General features: G+C 44.4%; 1 protein-coding gene and 1 long non-coding RNA gene across 14 annotated transcripts in view; both read right to left on the minus strand.

The window, feature by feature from the left end:
* The window catches only part of CAMTA1 (calmodulin binding transcription activator 1), an 843,552-nt gene that overhangs the window by 731,404 nt on the left and 94,647 nt on the right, over nucleotides 1-17,501 (minus strand). The window contains exon 4 of one of the 13 annotated variants that reach the window (XM_036064534.2): nucleotides 13,677-17,242. The exons of the other annotated variants lie outside the window; for them this stretch is intronic. Coding sequence (XP_035920427.1) covers nucleotides 17,165-17,242 — 78 coding nt within the window. The 3' untranslated portion in view covers nucleotides 13,677-17,164. Of the gene's footprint in view, nucleotides 1-13,676; nucleotides 17,243-17,501 lie in introns of those variants that run through there. 13 annotated transcript variants of the gene reach the window in all.
* Nucleotides 1,290-11,728, minus strand: LOC144381997 (uncharacterized). The gene is made up of 2 exons (XR_013448403.1): nucleotides 2,466-11,728; nucleotides 1,290-2,136 (listed from the first exon to the last, which is right to left on the minus strand). It is a non-coding gene; the product is annotated as an uncharacterized LOC144381997 (long non-coding RNA).

Genomic DNA, 17,501 nt, shown 5'->3' on the forward strand with positions numbered 1-17,501 from the left:
TAGAAGTGGAAATTTAAGCCATCGGTAATGGAATACAGGCTGGAGTTCTATCCCAGGAGAAAAGAGAGCCAGGGACACAAATCTGAGGCACTGCAATCTCAAAAGATGGCCAGGAGAAAGGCAGGGTCTGTGTAGCAAAGCAGGGGAGAGAACTGTGACCCAGACAGAGCCAAGGGAGAGAAAGACTTTTTCCCCAAGAAAAAAAAAGGAAAGTCGGGGCGCCTGGGTGGCTCAGTCGTTAAGCGTCTGCCTTCGGCTCAGGTCATGATCCCAGGGTTCTGGGATCGAGCCCCGCATCGGGCTCCCGGCTCGGCGGGGAGTCTGCTTCTCCTTCTCCCACTCCCCCTGCTTGTGTTCCCTCTCTCACTGTGTCTCTCTCTCTGTCAAATAAATAAATAAATAATCTTAAAAAAAAAAAAAGAAAAAAAAGGAAAGTCAACATTAATACACGGTACACAGAGGCTAGGAAGGAGGAGGGCTGACACCAGGCCACGGGACTTAGTAACAAGCATTCTCAGTGAACCCTAACAGGAGACGTTTCTATGGCATGGGATGTAGATGTCTACGCCTGACGTTTGCGGCTGAGGAGAGGACAGGAAGGGAAACGCAGAGATGAAGCAGTTGCAGGAAAGGTTTGAGAGAAACCTTACACAAAATGAAAATAACAGCACATTTGTGAGCAGAGAGGACAGAGCAATACAGAAGGGATATCTGGAGAGTTTTGACTCGGAAGAAGAGCACAAACTGCAGATAATTTGGGAATCGTCAACAGACTGGTGATGGTAGAAACCATGCCCACGGATGACAGTACCCACAGAGAGTGTAGCGAGAAAAGAAAGACCAAAGCAAGAGCCTGATCTTTAAAGCAAGCTGGAGCAAGAGACTCTTTTCCAATCCCTTGTCCCACCCATCCAGCTCAGTCCAAAGGGCTGAATTCCAGCCACACCAGCTTCCAGAAGGGGTTGCCCCTATGACTAAGGTATATGGGAGTCTTCAAGTTCTCCACAGCACCGATCCTATACATGATGAGCCAGTCAATAAAAGCAGATCCTATAGGACACAGAGCCAAAACACACAGGTTACTTACCTGTTCCTTTGACAGTCTGAAGCTGTGGGCTATGCCAAACCATGCGATCAGAAGCTGAGCCTTTCCTCGTGCCCCAGTGGGACACTGCACAGTGTCAACAACATGTACCACACAAAAACCTGGGTTTATGCAAAATGCACGTAATGATGACCAAACAGAATAAATGGTTTAAAAAAAAAGATTCAATAAAATGTCTATAAAACTGAGTTAAGATAATTTTATTAAGGTATAATTAACATCAAAATAGAATGTATGGATCTGAATCTGTTTGATGTTTTCACAATAACATACGCCCACACAATCACAACCTAAAATGGGATTTAGTGTACCTCCACCACCCTAAGTTTCCTCGCTCTCTTTCCAGTTCCTTCCCCCACCCTCTGTCCTCAAGAACCACCTTCCATCACCATAGATGGGTTTCATAAAGTATGTACTTCTTTTGTTTTCGAGATCCATCCATATGGTTGTATCAGCAGTTCATTCTTTTTATTGCTCAGTAGAATTCCATTGTGATAACAATTTGTTCATCCATTTTTCAGATGATGGATATTTGGGGCTGTTTCCAGTTTGGGGCTTTATATAAACATTCTTGTGCAAGTCCTTCTGTGAACATATGTAGGAGCACCCCCTTATCCACAGGAGATTCCTTCCAAGACCCCCAGTGGATGCCTGAAACCATGGATAGCACTGAACCCTATTATACTAATGTTTTTTTCCTATACATACAAACCTGTAATAAAGTTTAATTTATAAATCAGGCACAGTAAGAGATTAACAACAGTAGCTAATAAAATAGAACAATATAACAATACACTGTAACAGAAGTTAGGTGACTGTGGTCTCTCTCTCCCTTTGTACTGTACTCACCCTTCTTCCTGGGGTGATGTGAGATGATGAAATGCCCATGTGATGAAATGAAGGAGGTGAACACAGATTAGGCGACTACTGACCCTCTGACGCTCCGTCAGAGGGAGGGTCATTTGCTCCCGGTAACTGAAAGCGCAGAAGGCAAACCTCGAGGAACGGAGAACTACTGTATTCTCATTTCTCTAAGGTAAACAGGAAGAGCAGAATTGCTGGATCATAATGCAGATGTTCGATTTCATACAAACTGCCAAAGAGGCGTCCAAAGAAGCTGTGTCACATGACACACCACCAGCAACGTAAAACACAACACCTAACGGCTTTAATTTGTACCTCCCTTACGAGGGATGATGTTGAGCACCTTTCCACATGTTAATTTCATATACATTCTTTTGTGAAGTACATGTTCAAAGTGTCCAGATCTATATATTCTGACAAACATGTATAGTTGTGCGACCACAACCATAATCAAGACACAGAAAAGTTCCCTTGCACCCATCTGTAGTCAACTCACCTCCACCTCCAACACCAGCAACCACGCATCTGTTCCCTTTCCGTGTAGTTTTACCTCTTCCAGAATGTCCTATAAATGGAATCAGGCAGTATGTGGCCTTTTGAGTCTGGTTTCTTTTCACCAAGCACAATGAACGTGAGATTCATCTGTGTTCTATCAGTTTGCCTCTTTTCCCTGCTGAGTAGTGTTCCACTGAGCTGAGAGAGGCCTTCGACAGCAGAATGACACTGGGTTTTCTGCTCTGGGAAGTCATGATTAAAGCCACAGCTCACAAGCAAGTTTTTGTATGAACTCAGCCTCTCATTCTCTCACGTAAATACCTACAAGTGGAACTGATGGGCCATATTTTAAGTAGATTTAATTTTTTTTTTTAAGTGCAGATTTATAGAAAACTCAAATTTCTTTCCAAAATGGCTGTACCATTCTGCATTCCCACCAGAAAGGTACGAGAGCTGGTATTACCAAGGCTTTTGTTTTGTTTGGAAGACATTCTAACAGGTATGTGCCAGCTAGTCTCACTGTGGCTTCTACTTCATTTCTCTGGTAATTCATGACCCCGAATGTCTTTCATGTGCTAAGCTGCCATCTGTAGATCTTAACATGCCTATTCAAATCTCTTCCCCATTTTTAAGTTGGCCAATTTAATAACTCACGTTACCGAGTTTTAAAGAGTTCATATATTCTGGATGAGAGTATTAGACATATGCTGTGCCTATGTTTCCTCCCAGTCTGTGGCCTGTAGTTTCATTGTCTTATCTTTGGAAGAACAGAATTTTTAAACTTTTGATGGAGTATAAAATCCATTTTTTCTCTTATGGATTGTGCTTTTGGTATCTAAAAAAATCTCTGCTTATTCCAAGGTCACCAAAACTTTCTCCTGTGTTTTCTTCTATAAGTTTTATAAAAGTTTTAGACTTTAAACTCAGATCTATGATCCATTTTGAGTTAATTTTTGTATACAGTACAGGGTACGGGTCAAGGTTCATGTTATTTGCATAGGATGTCCAATTGTTCATTACCATTTGTTTAAAAGACCATCCTTTCTCCACTCAATTGCCCTGCGCCCTTGTCAAAAATCAACTGCCCATGGATGTGTGGGTCCATTTCTGGCCTCTTTATTCTGCCCCACTGATTTAGGTGTCTATCCTTTGGCAATACCACACTAGATTGACTACTGTAGCTTTATAAGAAGTCTTGAAAATCAGGCAACAAAATCTTCTAGTTTTGTTCTTTTTCAAAACTGATTTGGTTTTCCTAGATCCTTTGCATTTCCATATAAACTACAATCGGCTTGTCTAAATTTTGACTAGATTGGCACTGAATTCCTAAATCAACGTAGGGAAAACAGACATCTTAACAATATTGAGTCTTCCAATCCACAGCCTAGCCCTCTGTTTGTGCGGGACTTCTCTCATCTCTCTCAGCAATGCATTCGTCTTCAGGGCGGAAGTCGTACACGCATTCTTAGTTTTTTGTACTGGATGTTTCTAAATCTATTGCCAGTGATATTGATTTTCTAATTTCACCTTTTGCTAATATACAGAAATACAACTGACTTTGTACCTTGTATCTCGCTGAATTCACATATTCTTAAGGGGGAGAATACACAGATACATATTCCATAGGATTTTTCCTAATCATGTTGTTTGCAAATAAAAGTTAAATTCTGGAGCTGGGTTTATTTGACTGTCTGAAACTCCAAAAGACAGGAGCTTTTCAATGACTAGAAAAGTGTCCAAACTTTCATGGGGGTGGGGGTGGGGGGGGAATCCCTGGAAAAAATTCACTGTAATTGCATAAGTTGAGATAGCAACGTTTCCACCTCAGAGTTTTATTTCCCATTCTTACCAGGGGTGGCGGCAGGCTGTGTCACTGCGTGGCGAAGGGACACCATCATCAGGGAACTATGGTGGCTGTGCCGGGCATGGTTTCCCTCCCCACACCACCCCCTCCTGCACAGCCCCGGGGTTGGCGACGAGCCTGAAGGAGCCAGCACGCCAGGGAGCGCCTCCACCCTCTGCGATCCGGAGAGCCACCACAAACGTCTGCCAGGACGATCTCCCTCGGCCTGCTAAACAAACTTGGATTCCACATGTGACTTCTCAAAGATCTCTCAAGTCCATCTTCTAAAGAGCTCCAGGAAGTGGGGCTGTCGACAGCATTTTTCCCACCGCACAAGAGGCACATGAAAAGGTCTCAATTACAGGAGACCGACAGCCCAACAATCCCAAATACACGGCAGCACTTGAAATGTAAACACCAAAGCCCCTTGCTTAACAGGGAGGCAGCACCAAGTTCACCAGTTTATGGCTCACTTACTGAAGTGCACAGAAACAAGGAACACATCACCTGATGAAAGTCTTGACGGGGGCTTGGGTTTAAGATGCATTTCTGGCACCATCTGATTTTTCTCCATCCCGTAACCTTATACTATTTTACTAAGGTCCTCAGTCACATCTGTGGTATCGGCTACTAGGATCTGTTTGAAGCTCATTACTGCCTCCATCACAAAAGTCAAGTAATAACTTTCACACTGGTGTTTCCGGCCAGTGGTTTCAGACACAACTTCTTTATTATGAGGCGGTGAGACTATATACGAGTGTGCGTTTGTGTGTATGTATTATATATATAATTTTTTAACGGAGAAATAACTCCAGAGCACTCTGCTGCCATTCTATCAAATGCAAGGCAAGTGATTACTGAGCCCAATTATGTTCAACCTTAAATCACTCTGTTTGGTCTGGTTGTATATCCAGCCCTACAGGGAGTTGTGTGAAGGCATATATTTGGCAAGCTTTCAAACCACGGCTACAAAACATGTGCTGAAGAAAATGATTCAAAATATTAAGAAAGCAGTCATTTATTTTAGAAAGCCTGTTCACGTGAGACAATAAGCTGCTTCCCAGAATAGGCTCCATCCATCAGGAAAACACTACAACCCAGCACACCCTGGCTGGAGCCTGCCTTTCAGCAATCATGCTGCCGTGATTATTATTTATCATCCGTGGTGCATCTCAGATGGATAAGCAGGCTGGGCACACTTCCATGGGGACAGCAGCGCTGTCAGGGGCAGCAAACCCTCCCCCACCCCAGAGAAGCACTCGAGGTACAGATGACCTCACGGACCCTACAGGACTACCTGCTCTGTCCTACAGATCCACACGAGAGCAAGCTGTGGGCATCCGGGCACATGAAGGGGATGTAAGGCAGGAGTACCTTGGTGCTCGATCTAGATCATCCACTTCACCATTAAAAAGGTAACAGTTCAAACAAAGCAAACCAGAGGATCCACATCAACCAGGCACCTGCTTGGAGGGCCGCTATGTGATGAGAGGGCGGGAAGTCGGTCTAGGAATCAGGCAGGAGCCAGCTAAGCTTGGCCAGCTGAAGCAAAAAGGAGATTCCCCTTGAGATGAGAATGGGGGAAAATCCCTTTGCAGCGTCTTTCCTGAACTCTTCCCTGGAAACCGTGTGTACCATCCTCAGGGGCCAACTCACAAGCCAACGCCAATGCCATGTGGGAGAACTGCTCCCCACGGCTGAGCCTTCTCTCACTGTCTACGAACTTTAACTTGTCTGCCTGAAGGACAGAATCTTTAAGCCTCATCATCACTACAAGCTCAGGAATGGGCAAAAGATGGGTCTTATAAAGTATACACAGTAATTCATTTTCTCTAAGTCAGAACACACTGAATTTTAACAAATATTTAAGTTTCTCAACCGACTTGAAACATTTAATGAGTCAAACACAGTCTCAAGACAAGGAATGTAAACCCCGCCGCAGCGGCTGAACGCTGGAATCTCAGCTTTCCTAAGGCAACAACTTTGGATTTGTGGGGCTCTTCAGATACCACTAACCACAGCATCTGCAACGAAGAGGAAAGTTATGGATGGCTGGTTAGCCAGAAATTTCTGCAAATATCTTGGCCACGAAAGGAAGAGCAGAAAAAGAAAACCAAGCAATTTATGGGCAGGAAATCATTTTGGCTTTTTGAAGGCTAGAAAAGGAGACGGGAACAATAGTAAATGGGCGCTTATGCCTTGCTCACACGCAGTGCCAGGAAAACGCAAACAGGATGCCCTTCTGGAGGGGCAACCTCGCTTCTTCAGGCTGGACCACAACACCCTGGTTCACGCTCAAACAATTACACAGTAACTACCATATACACTGGGGGTGTGTCAACCACAATGTCAAGTGTGCTAATCATCCACACGGGAAAGTCACTGCTCTTCAAATACTTACCAGCCCGGTATGTATGGGAGTCTGTTTCTAATATTCAGTTGACCAAGCCAGAACCTTAACTTCAAAAGCAATCGACCAACAGGATCAAATCAGAAAAGAGATACAACTCAGGGGTATGCAGTAGACAGCTTCTCGTAGCGTCTGTTAGAGAGGGAAATGGCTCCCAGGAAAGACAAGCATACCCAGTTTCCAGTAACTACAAAACCAAGAACTGGGATGTTCTCCCAGCTCTTCTCCCTGCCCCCAGCCAGCCCTACGCACACCCCAGTTCATCAGCTCGGTTCTCAGGGGAAACGACCTACTGTGGTTGCCCACTTCTTACATACAAGACCCCCCATAAGCTGCTTGAAACCCATTTTCCAGCCCTATCTAGCCACCCCACTGCGCACATCTCTGGCTCAGGCAGGCCAGGCCCTTTCTTGACTCTGCCTGCCTTCATCCTGTTTGTTTCCTCCAGCTTGAGCCTGTTCTCTCGCCAGGCAAGTGGGGGCCAGGCAGTCAAGACACCATGCCATGGGTGGCACGAGGCTCCAGTCACACAGAAGGGGGGGGGGGTTCCTTTTAAATCCAGTCTAATGAGCTGATGCTCAATCGTAAGTAATGCAAATGCTCCAGCTCAAGGGTTCTGTCCCTAGGTCTCGGTTAAGAAGGTCCATTTCACTATAAAATAACTGAGAAGTTAGTGTTTTTACTAAAACAACCCAACACCGTAACAATGTACTGATAAAGATAGCAGCAAGAATGGAAGGATGCACAGCGGAGCTTTTGCTTAAGCAGACAGGTCTCCTGAGTTCTACAACCCAGTCCCTAACTAGCATATTTGAGACCAAAGTAAATGCTCTGACAGACAGCTTGCAGCGGCCTATCATATTTGAGATGGCCATGAGTTGGAAATGTGATTCTTTTCTTCCCTAAGAAAGTTGAACATGAAGGGCTGCTTCAATTCAACTACTTCCAAACATCCTCATCAACTTTCCAGCTATCTGTAGCCTCACCACATTTTCCTCCTAAAAATCTGAGATGTAGCCAAGAGGAGAACCAAGGAAGCTAAAAGCTACTCACCAAAGTTTAGACTTCTGCAAATAACTGGTATCCTAGGGGATTTGTCCCCTAGCCCCAGAAGGAATGTGGAACATAGTGCACCATTGTGCCGCAGGGGCAATCACAGAAATGAGGTCTAGCTCTCAAGCTGGGTGTGGGTGAGTTCAAATTCAGTCTCCGGCAAAGTCAGGCAGGGCTGTGCCACCGCCCCCAGCAAAGAGCAAAGCCCCCACTGCTGAGCTCCCCTGAACCAAGAGCACTGGGAATACTGACTTTCCATCTCACTCAGGGAGCCATGAGAGCGAGGTCCCCGACTCTCGTGGGACATGGGCTGAACCATGTCCACAGCCATTCTCTGAACCTCCAAATGTCAACTTTTCAATGCCCAAAGGTGAGGTTTAGAGTGTTTCCCAAACGGTTCTAGAAACCATCTGGAGACAATGAGGACTTTAGGACTGTCCCTCTGGGTGCCCAGTTCTACCAGGTCAGCCCCCTCCTTGGACATGAGTGCTGTCCAGGGCTCCTCTCCTGCATTCACTTAATCAGTGGCAACCGGTACACTTACGGGCACCTGTAGCTGCTAAGAATACAGCTGAGGAGACGGACAAGGTTCCTGCCCTAAAGGAGCTCACGTTCTAGAGGGGTGGGCAGGAGAGCAGAGTAAGGGAAAGGAATACAAGAGACAATTTCAGACAGTAATAAATGCTACCAAAACATGCCACATGAGAGAGTGACGGAGGACTGTGCTAGCGTGGGTTGTCTGGGAAGGGCCCCCCCGAGATGACGTTTGAGGTGAGACCTGAGACGTATGAAGAAGCCAGCACACAAACACAGGGTAGGAGGGGACACCGCTCCATGCAGAGAAAACTGCAAAAGAGAAGCACATGGGGTGTGTTCCAGCTGTGGAAAGGGTCGATGTGTCCAGAGGAAGAGCAAACGGTAGGGCTTAAACTGTCGCAGGGACCAGGTCACAGGAGCCAAGTGCATTCCAAATGGGTAGAAAGTCACTGCAGGGTTTTGAAGCAAGCTAGTGACCTCACCCGCATATCTTTCATACATCACCCTGGTCCCTGCATGGGGAGCGAGACTGGGAACAGGAGTCCAGATAGGAAGAGGGGACGGACGTCCAGGCAAAGAAAATGAGGACAGCCCGGCCTCCAGAGGCGCGGGCAGAGACGCACACAGCAGGGCACGTGTGAGAAGGAGAAAGGGACTGACAGGTGGGTTCCACATGTGGCAGGGGACAAAGGGCAGAATCAAGGACACACCTGGGCTTCCGACTGGAGGTATTGACTGCTCAATCTGGACGAGGCAACACTGGTCTTTATTTTCACAAGTATCTTCCCAGGCACTTTTCACCAACAATGAACTTCAACCTCACCAGACACCACTTAACCGTGGACAGAGAACGCCGTACCCACTCCAAAACCGATAAAGCAGATTTAGGAATACCTACGCTCCCGCTTCTGAATGAAAGGTTCTGTAAGCTCGGCCTAAGGGACAGCTTGCAAGTGTCTCCAAGCACCTGCCTGGGCTACCTGCCTCCTCCCATGACATCACCCTCCCTACGGAAAGGCTTCCTTCCCCTGGCTTTGCAAAGCCCTCTGCATGAAGCAGCTGTTCACAGAGCTTTTCAGCTTCCTTTTACCAGGCTTTTTTAAACAGATACTTTTTCTACCCTGCGTTTGTCACCATGTAAAATGTTGTGCTAGTTAACAGTAATTATGTAAATGCAAGCAGCCATTTCTAGTTTTAAAAGGGAACCCCATTTAGCATTCTCACATCCTGAAATGTTTAAAATAGCTAGTCCAGTGATGTTTTCACTTTATTCAAACTGTTTGTGTGGATTTAAATACAGGTTCAGCAGAAACCAAAGCAAGTCAAACATTTACTCTCTATTAAACATCTGAATCAGAAGATTAAAAACCTATTTTACATTTAACAGAAAGAAGCCATCAGATCAGCAGAGCAGCGGTGACTTCACCGTATTTACTGCCAAGCGGGGCTGATGTTTGAGAGGCAATCAATTTAGGAAGGGAGGGATGGATTTCTTTAAACTCTTCAAAAGAGGATAAATACATTTGAGCAAATCTTTTAATTATAGTATCTTCCAAAGAACCTACAAAGCCTTTATTCCTTCCAAACTTAATGCTTTGTAAAGGTAACTCTTGCCCCTTAATTCCACATGAAATATTCAGCATAGCATAATTAAATTTCAGTCCATGCTATTTTTATTGGGTTCACAGAAATAAAGGGTGGCATCATTTCTGAAACAAACTTCCAGCAACTTTGCATTCACCGTGAATGGTTGGTTCTCAAAATTGAACTTAAAATGCAAAACCTACTCCAAATGCCTGTTTCAGTCCAGGACAGATGGGTGGGTATTAAAAAGATAGGCTCATTCATATGTCACACCCAACCTTCAAATAAACAATTGCCCCAGTTCTCCACTTACTTCACTGTGCTAGCCACCAGGCGCCTCTGGGCACGGATCTTAATTTTCAACATGCAAATACTGGAGCCTGTCTTATTTTTCACTGTGAATCTATCTGGTGGGGAAAGAAAACAGAAAGGAAAAAGACAAGGAAAAAAGTGTCCCACAGCTCAAAGAAATTTATAACTTGAATGAATATTTGGATAACTGGATGGTTTGTGGGGAGCAGGCTTGAGGTTTTTGTTCATTATTGTAAATTACACAACTAAAGTCCTACTCTTTTTTCCAGTGTCAGAAAACCCCAAGTGAGCACAAAACACCCCCTTCTCAGACTGACGATCAGGTTATAGACCCGCCACTCAAAGAGAGGGAAGCGGTAACCATCTTGGGCAATCCACAGCCAAGTCCGCCAGCTGATGGAAGCCCAGCAGCCCCCAGTCTAACCTTCTCAGGGTCTGTCCCACGGTACTCCCTGTGATGGGGACATGGCCTATCATGACACGCATGCAACTTCTCCACGACGTGTCCGTGAAGCTAAAACTTCCTTTTGAATTCTGCCCACATCAGCAGGAACAGTCTCAGATCAATGGTTACCCGACCTCTCCGTCCAGCCGGACAGCCCCATCTGTTTTACAACTTCCTAAAAGGCACCAACCTGAAGAGGATAACCAAAACAACAGCAAAGATCTCTCCCACGTGACATATGGAGCTGCTATTAAGGGAGCAGCACACCCACCCACGCTAGAGGCCGTGAGGAAAGCCACCAGGGATTTACCCTGGACGTGGCTCCAGAATTCTAAGGTGCCAGGCTGGAACCAGGCAAGCGCTCGGATGCTTTGTCAGCTTTAAAAAAAAAAAAAAAAAAAAAGATGGTTCTTTAATGAGACTCCTAAAACTTGAAAAGATGAAAACATACCTTAATTCTTACACTTGACTTTGGCTTTATGGATGGGTCTATGTTACTGATTAAAAACAAAACAAAACAAAAGAAAAACCACCCACCAAACTCACTGAAGTGGTCAGTGAGACTTAACAGGCTGGGAGTAAGTGCCACTAGCCACCAGCACCTGGCTTCCTCTGACCTCATGGTTTCAGAAAGGTTAAATGGGATGCGGTTAGAATTGGAAACCTAACCAAAAACAAACAAATGACAAAATTAAGTTTTATACCACAGAAACAGATATTAGAATTTATATAAAAGCACTATATTTGCAAAAAAAAATTTTTTTCTTAGGAGACTCATTTCTGTTTTCTGATTAGATCTAAATGTATAAATAAGATGTTCTGCCAGCTCTTCAAGAACCTGGTCCATTTATCACTTTTTCAAACTACATCATTTTCTGACTCAAATATCTCTGTGGTTCTTGTAAAAAAAAAAAAAAAATGTCCCACACATCTCCAATGCCAAGGTTCTCTCCAGCACAACACACAGCCCAAAGATCACACACAGGATGCGGCCTCAGACCAGGCTGCAGGTACACGAGGGCCTGCGGATGCTCGGTGTCAGCACAGACTGTGACTTCCCCTGATGGCCCAGGACGGTGAGACTCTGCTAAACCAAGCCTAATAATGCTGATCTGATAATATTCAGGAAGGATCGGAGTTGAAACAAAATAATATAAATTGTCAATTAGGTATCCAAAAAAAATGTGCATATTAGAAGCACAAATATGATCACTGGGATGGAACTTAGCCAACATAAAAGAGGGAAAACAGCATTTCCAAAGCCGCATGATGGCAGGAGTGCTGGGGGAGGCCTGGGCGAGAGGTGTTCAGTCGTGTGTAGACTGGCTCTAATGAACTTGGCCTCCATCAGTCACCTCCTGGCCTCCCTTTCTTCATCCAGGTACACGAAAAGAAGTGACAAAGCTCTCCCCACCGATCTCTCAGGGTTAAGAAACCAAATGAGATGTTGTCTGTGAAATCATTTTCTTAGACTATAAAGGTACATACAATGTGAGCTGCTACTGTGTTTTATATACTAATTACAGACTATCTATATATTAAAACTAGCTGGTGGGCTTTTGATTAGGAAGCTGCATCAGTTCTTTTTGTATTTCCAAATATAAGAAGTGTTTTGGAGATTTGGGGTTGTTGTGAATATGCACATGTTTCTACCTTGACTTAAACTGTGGCGGTGTGAGACACGGCCGAGGGTACCAACATGCCCGGGTGACATGCTGACGCCAACTGCCTGCCCCATCTCCCCTGTGCGTGCACAGCTCATTAACTGCATCAAGGGGGAAACTATTTAGGTGCTAAGATCCTGGAAAATCAAAGACTACTCTACTGTCAAGTGGTCATAGACATGGACCAAGGTAAAAACAGAAGGATGATCTGGAAGCAAATGCCACATCTTCAGCAGAATTCAGGTTATTCAGGCAAACATTTCAGCTTTAGCCAAGTGCTAAATTGGCACTTTAAGCCAAATATGATCAAAGTTCCCAGGGATTATATATGAAAAGTTATCAGGAAACCTCAACAGTATCAAAGTGAGGCTTGCAGGAGAAACCAGATAAGGGGAATATGTAAACTCGTACCACCTTTGCAACTTGGCCTAAGTATAAAATTATTCAAGATTAAAAGTTCATTTTTTAGGGGCGCCTGTGTGGCTCGGTCGTTAAGCATCTGCCTTCGGCTCAGGTCATGATCCCAGGGTCCTGGGATCGAGCCCCACGTCCGGCTCCTTCCTCAGCAGGGAGCCTGCTTCCCCCTCTCCCTCTGCCTGCCGCTCCCCCTACTTATGCTCTCCCTCCCTCTCTGTCAAATAAATAAATAAAATCTTAAAAAAAAAAAAAGTTCATTTTTTAAATGATCTTTTAAAAAAGACGGAGGAGCTTGCTTTGGGGAAGAGAAGGAAAGTAGCACGTATGTAATAGCTATCTGCATAAAGGTTACAACTTCCTCACACAGGAGCTCATTTCCACCGCCCAACTATCTCCTGACGTGGGTTTTGAGGCAGTAGCAGCTACACCGCACAGCCAAAGAAACTCACAGAAGATAGAGCAACTGTCCCAGGGTCCCACAGCTTTTCAGAGGTGGGGGTGGGATGCTGTTCCTGGTCCGCCTGACCCCAAAGCCCAAAGAATAAGCGAGTCTGGCTGAAGGACCCAGGCAGGAAAGGCCGGGGGCCTGCCCTCCAGGGAAGATCTAAATGAACAACAAATGCCCACCTACTTCCAGTCCACTGGGTAGGTTTGTCTCAAGAGGCACCACTGAGTCACCCAAAGGCCATCAATCCAAGAAGTGAGATGGTCCCCTCTTCAAAAGGCAAATTAAGAGATGCATCTAAAAATGGATGTCCTGATCCCCCTTGGAAAATCTTAAGGTTGGTATACCTTCCTCCAATAAGTTCACCTGAAAATCCTCTCACCCAGAAATTCATCCTAGACTACGCTGCTAAAGAAGTCTCCCTATAAGGCTGTTACTAGTCAACTCCAGGGCCACGGCTTAAAGGACTAGGGCACTGACGAGCACCCAACACACAAAAAATAAATTACAGATGGGCATAAATCAACCACCACAGGCCTTTTCAAAACCCACCAAAAAGAAAAGCTCTCAGAAAAGAACCAATCACAAGATGGCTCCTCCTCAGAAGAGCATGCTGAAGGCTCACAGGTCAGTCCCTCTCTGCCTGATGTCCTCTGTGCGCCACCAGAGGGCACTAACTCATGTAACCACTCTTGAAAAACTTTGTCACATTTTAAACTGCAGGAATGTTGAATGAAAACTTCAAATCAATGAAGTGCTAGGTATGTAATTTTGACAGCGGCTTTAGGCATCTGCTGGTCATAAATCTCGATTTAATTCCATAAAACTTAGCAGTACACACACACAGCAACGGGGCATGCTAAAAAAAAAAAAGTAAGTCAATCAAATCTTCAGATTTATGAAAATAATGTATTTCAAAATACAACTAAGAGTTACACATTTGCTCCTGCATCTCTTGGCTCTGGGGCTGTCACCTGGGTAACCTGTCCCGGGATCTCGTACATGGCACATATGCATAAGAGCCCAAAGAAAAACGTTTCAGGATCTTCCTTGCTTTGAAAGCCACTCTTGATTGAGTTAAAGTGGACATTCACCACATTAAATTACAGTTCGGTTTATTACGCATGATTAAAACATGATTTAGTCTTCTGTACTAAAATCCTTGTAAGAGATAAAGAGCACACATTTCCTAGTGCTCACTACGCCCTGGGTTGCTATTCTGAGCACATTACACTTATTTAATACTCACAACATCCCTCGGAGAGGCTGTAAAATTCTATTTTAGTAAAAAGTTCAACCTTGCATTTCTTGAACACAATCAAGAATTTTTCTTTACATTTGTATCCTCCACTGATGATTTATTTGCCCACAAAACTATAAATGCAGATTTGTGAGTTCTGCCTCATTAACCACCTTCTGCAATTATTTCTTCACCCCAGAAAATTCACACTTCTTACACTTTCATGGGAGGATAAGATTACATAATCAAAATAGTTCAGCGGTAAGTTTAATGAAAAATGCATTATGCCCTGAAAGGTTTTTTTGTTTTGCTTTGTGGTACATAAAAATCTGCTCTTTGATTTTCACACTTTATTTAAAAGGAAGTGAAACATATTTACTGATTTGATCAGAAATGCTGGGTACCTCTCTACGTGACATAAAATTCAAGCTCAATTGGGCCTTTGGTTTTCCTGGTTTTAGGTGATTCTTTCAGTGTGCAATGAACAACTGAGGTTCACACAACGAAATGAACACAATCTGACAAATGCAGTACGCTATACCTGAGAAGCTGAAGTTCTTTAACCAGTTTAGCACAACTTAGTGCCCCACATAAACTCACCTTGAGATAACAGCCTACGTCACAGGATACGGCTTCCCTGGGTTTTGACCTTTGTATTAAAAACAAACAAACAAACCAATCCTCCTCGAAGGTTCTCAAGAACACGGTACTGTGGCCTACATCAGCACACAAGGAACAAAGAGGTCTAGAACACCTACACCTGCAACATGTAGGTGTTCTAGAACACAAGTACTTCTGTTAGTACCATCAGAATAACTGCCTCCGTGTCTTTGTTAATGCCCCTTTGATCTAGGAAATATTTTGGTTTATCTTGTTTACTTGATGCCAAAATCTATTATTTTAAATTATTAAATATTAAGAAAAGTTAAAAATGTCTACTTTCTACCTATTTTTATTTTTCAATGCTTCTTTCTAAACTCTCACTAGAGGTCTTAGTATTAAAATAAAGAACAGCCTGTTTTATTGCTTTGCTTTCCTGGGCTTCCCAGGTGTTGAGTTTTTATAAGTTGAGGGTTTGGGGCAACCCTGTACCAAAGCATGTCTATCGGTGCTACTTTTCCAATAGCATTTGCTCACTTTGTGTCTCTGGGTCACATTTTGGTAATTCTCGCAGTATTTTAAACTTTCTCATTATTATTATTATATTTTTATGGTGACCTGTGATCAGTGATCTTTGGTGTTGCTACTGTCACTATTTTGGGACGCCACAAACCACATCCATGTAAGATGGCAAACTTTACTGATAAACACTGGGTGTGTCCTACTGTCCCACAGACCAGGCGTTCCCACGTCTCTCTCCTTCTCCTCGGGCCTCTCTGTCCCTGTGACACAACAATATTGAAATTAGGCCAGTTAATAACCCTACGATGGTATCTAAGTGTTCAAGTGAAAGGAAGAGCCCATGTCTCTCACTTTAAATCAAAAGCTAGAAATGATTCAGTTCAGTGAGGAAAGCACGCTGAAAACCGAGACAGGCCGAAAGTGAGGCCTCTCCTGCCAAAAAGCCGAGTTGTGCGTGCAAAGGAAGAGTTCTCGAAGCAAATCAGAAGTGCTACTCCAGTGAACATATGAGTAAGGAAGCAAAACAGCCTTAGAGCTGATATGGGGGAAGTTTTAATGGTCTAGATGGATCAAACCAGCCCCAACATTCCCTGAAGCCAAAGCGTAATCCATAGCAAGGCCCTCACTCTCCAGTGCTTGAAGGCTGAGAGAGGGACGGAGCTGCATTAGAAAGGTCTGAAGCCAGCAGAGGTGGGTCCGTGAGGCTTAAGGAAAGCCGTGTCCATAACAGGAGAGCACAAGGTGAAGCAGCGAGAGCCGATACAGGAGCTGCATCGAGTTCTCCAGAAGATCAGGCTCAGAGGATTCATGAAGGCAGCAACACGAGACAACAGGTTTTCAATGGAAACAAAACACCTTCTGCTGGAAGGCGTATCTGAGCATTTCCATAGCTAGAGAGGAGAAGTCAGTGCCTGGCTTCAAAGCTTCAAAGGACAGGCTGCCTCTCTTTTTGGGGATAATGCAGCTGGTGACTGGACGCTGACGCCAATACTCATTTACCATTGTGCAAATTCCAGAACTATGCTAAAGAACTATGCTAAATTTACTCTGCCTGTGCGCTATAAACGGAACAACAAAGCCTGGAGGACAGCACATCTGTTTACACCACGGTTTGCTGAATATTTTTAACCCACTGTTGAGATCTACTGCTCAGGAAAAAAGATCCCTTCCAAAATAGTACTGTTCATTGACAATGCATGGGGTCACCCAAGAGCTCTGATGGAGACGTACGAGATTAATGTTGTTTCCATGCATGCTAACACAATATCCAGCCTGCAGCCCATGGATCAAGGAGGAATTCCAACTTTCAAGTCTTACTATTTAAGAAATACATTGCATAAGGCGACAGCTGCCCTAGATACGAATTCCTCTGATGGATCTGGGCAAAGTAAACTGAAAACCTCTGGAAAGGAGTCACCATCTAGACGCCATGAAGAACTTTCATGACTCATGGGAAGAGGTCAAAATATCAACACAACAGGAGTTTGGAAGAAACAGACGCCCACCCTCATGGATGATTTTGAGGTGTTCAAGACTTCAGTGCAGGAAGGAACTGCAGGTGTGGTGGAAACAGCAAGAGAACTAGAGTTAGAAGTGGCGCCTGAAGATGGGACCGAATCGCTGCAATTTCAGGATAAAACTCGACGAGATGAGGAGTTGTTTCTTATGGACGAGCATCTTGAGATGGAATCTGTTCCTGGTGAAGACTGTCGAAATGACAACAAAGAATTTAGAATATTCCATAAACTTAGTTGATAAAGCAGTGGCAGCGTTCAAGGGGACGGAGCCCAATTTTGAAAAAAAGTTCTGCTATGGGGAAAATGCTATCAAACAGCATCACATGCTAGAGGAATTTGTGAAAGGAAGAGTTGATCTATGCAGCAAACTTCACTGTTGTTGTAAGAAATCGCCACGGCCACCCCAACCTTCAGCACCCAGCACCCTGAGCAGTCTGCAGCCATTGCA

This window comes from Halichoerus grypus, chromosome 5 (genome assembly GCF_964656455.1).
Source record: "Halichoerus grypus chromosome 5, mHalGry1.hap1.1, whole genome shotgun sequence".
Classification (NCBI taxonomy): domain Eukaryota; kingdom Metazoa; phylum Chordata; class Mammalia; order Carnivora; family Phocidae; genus Halichoerus; species Halichoerus grypus.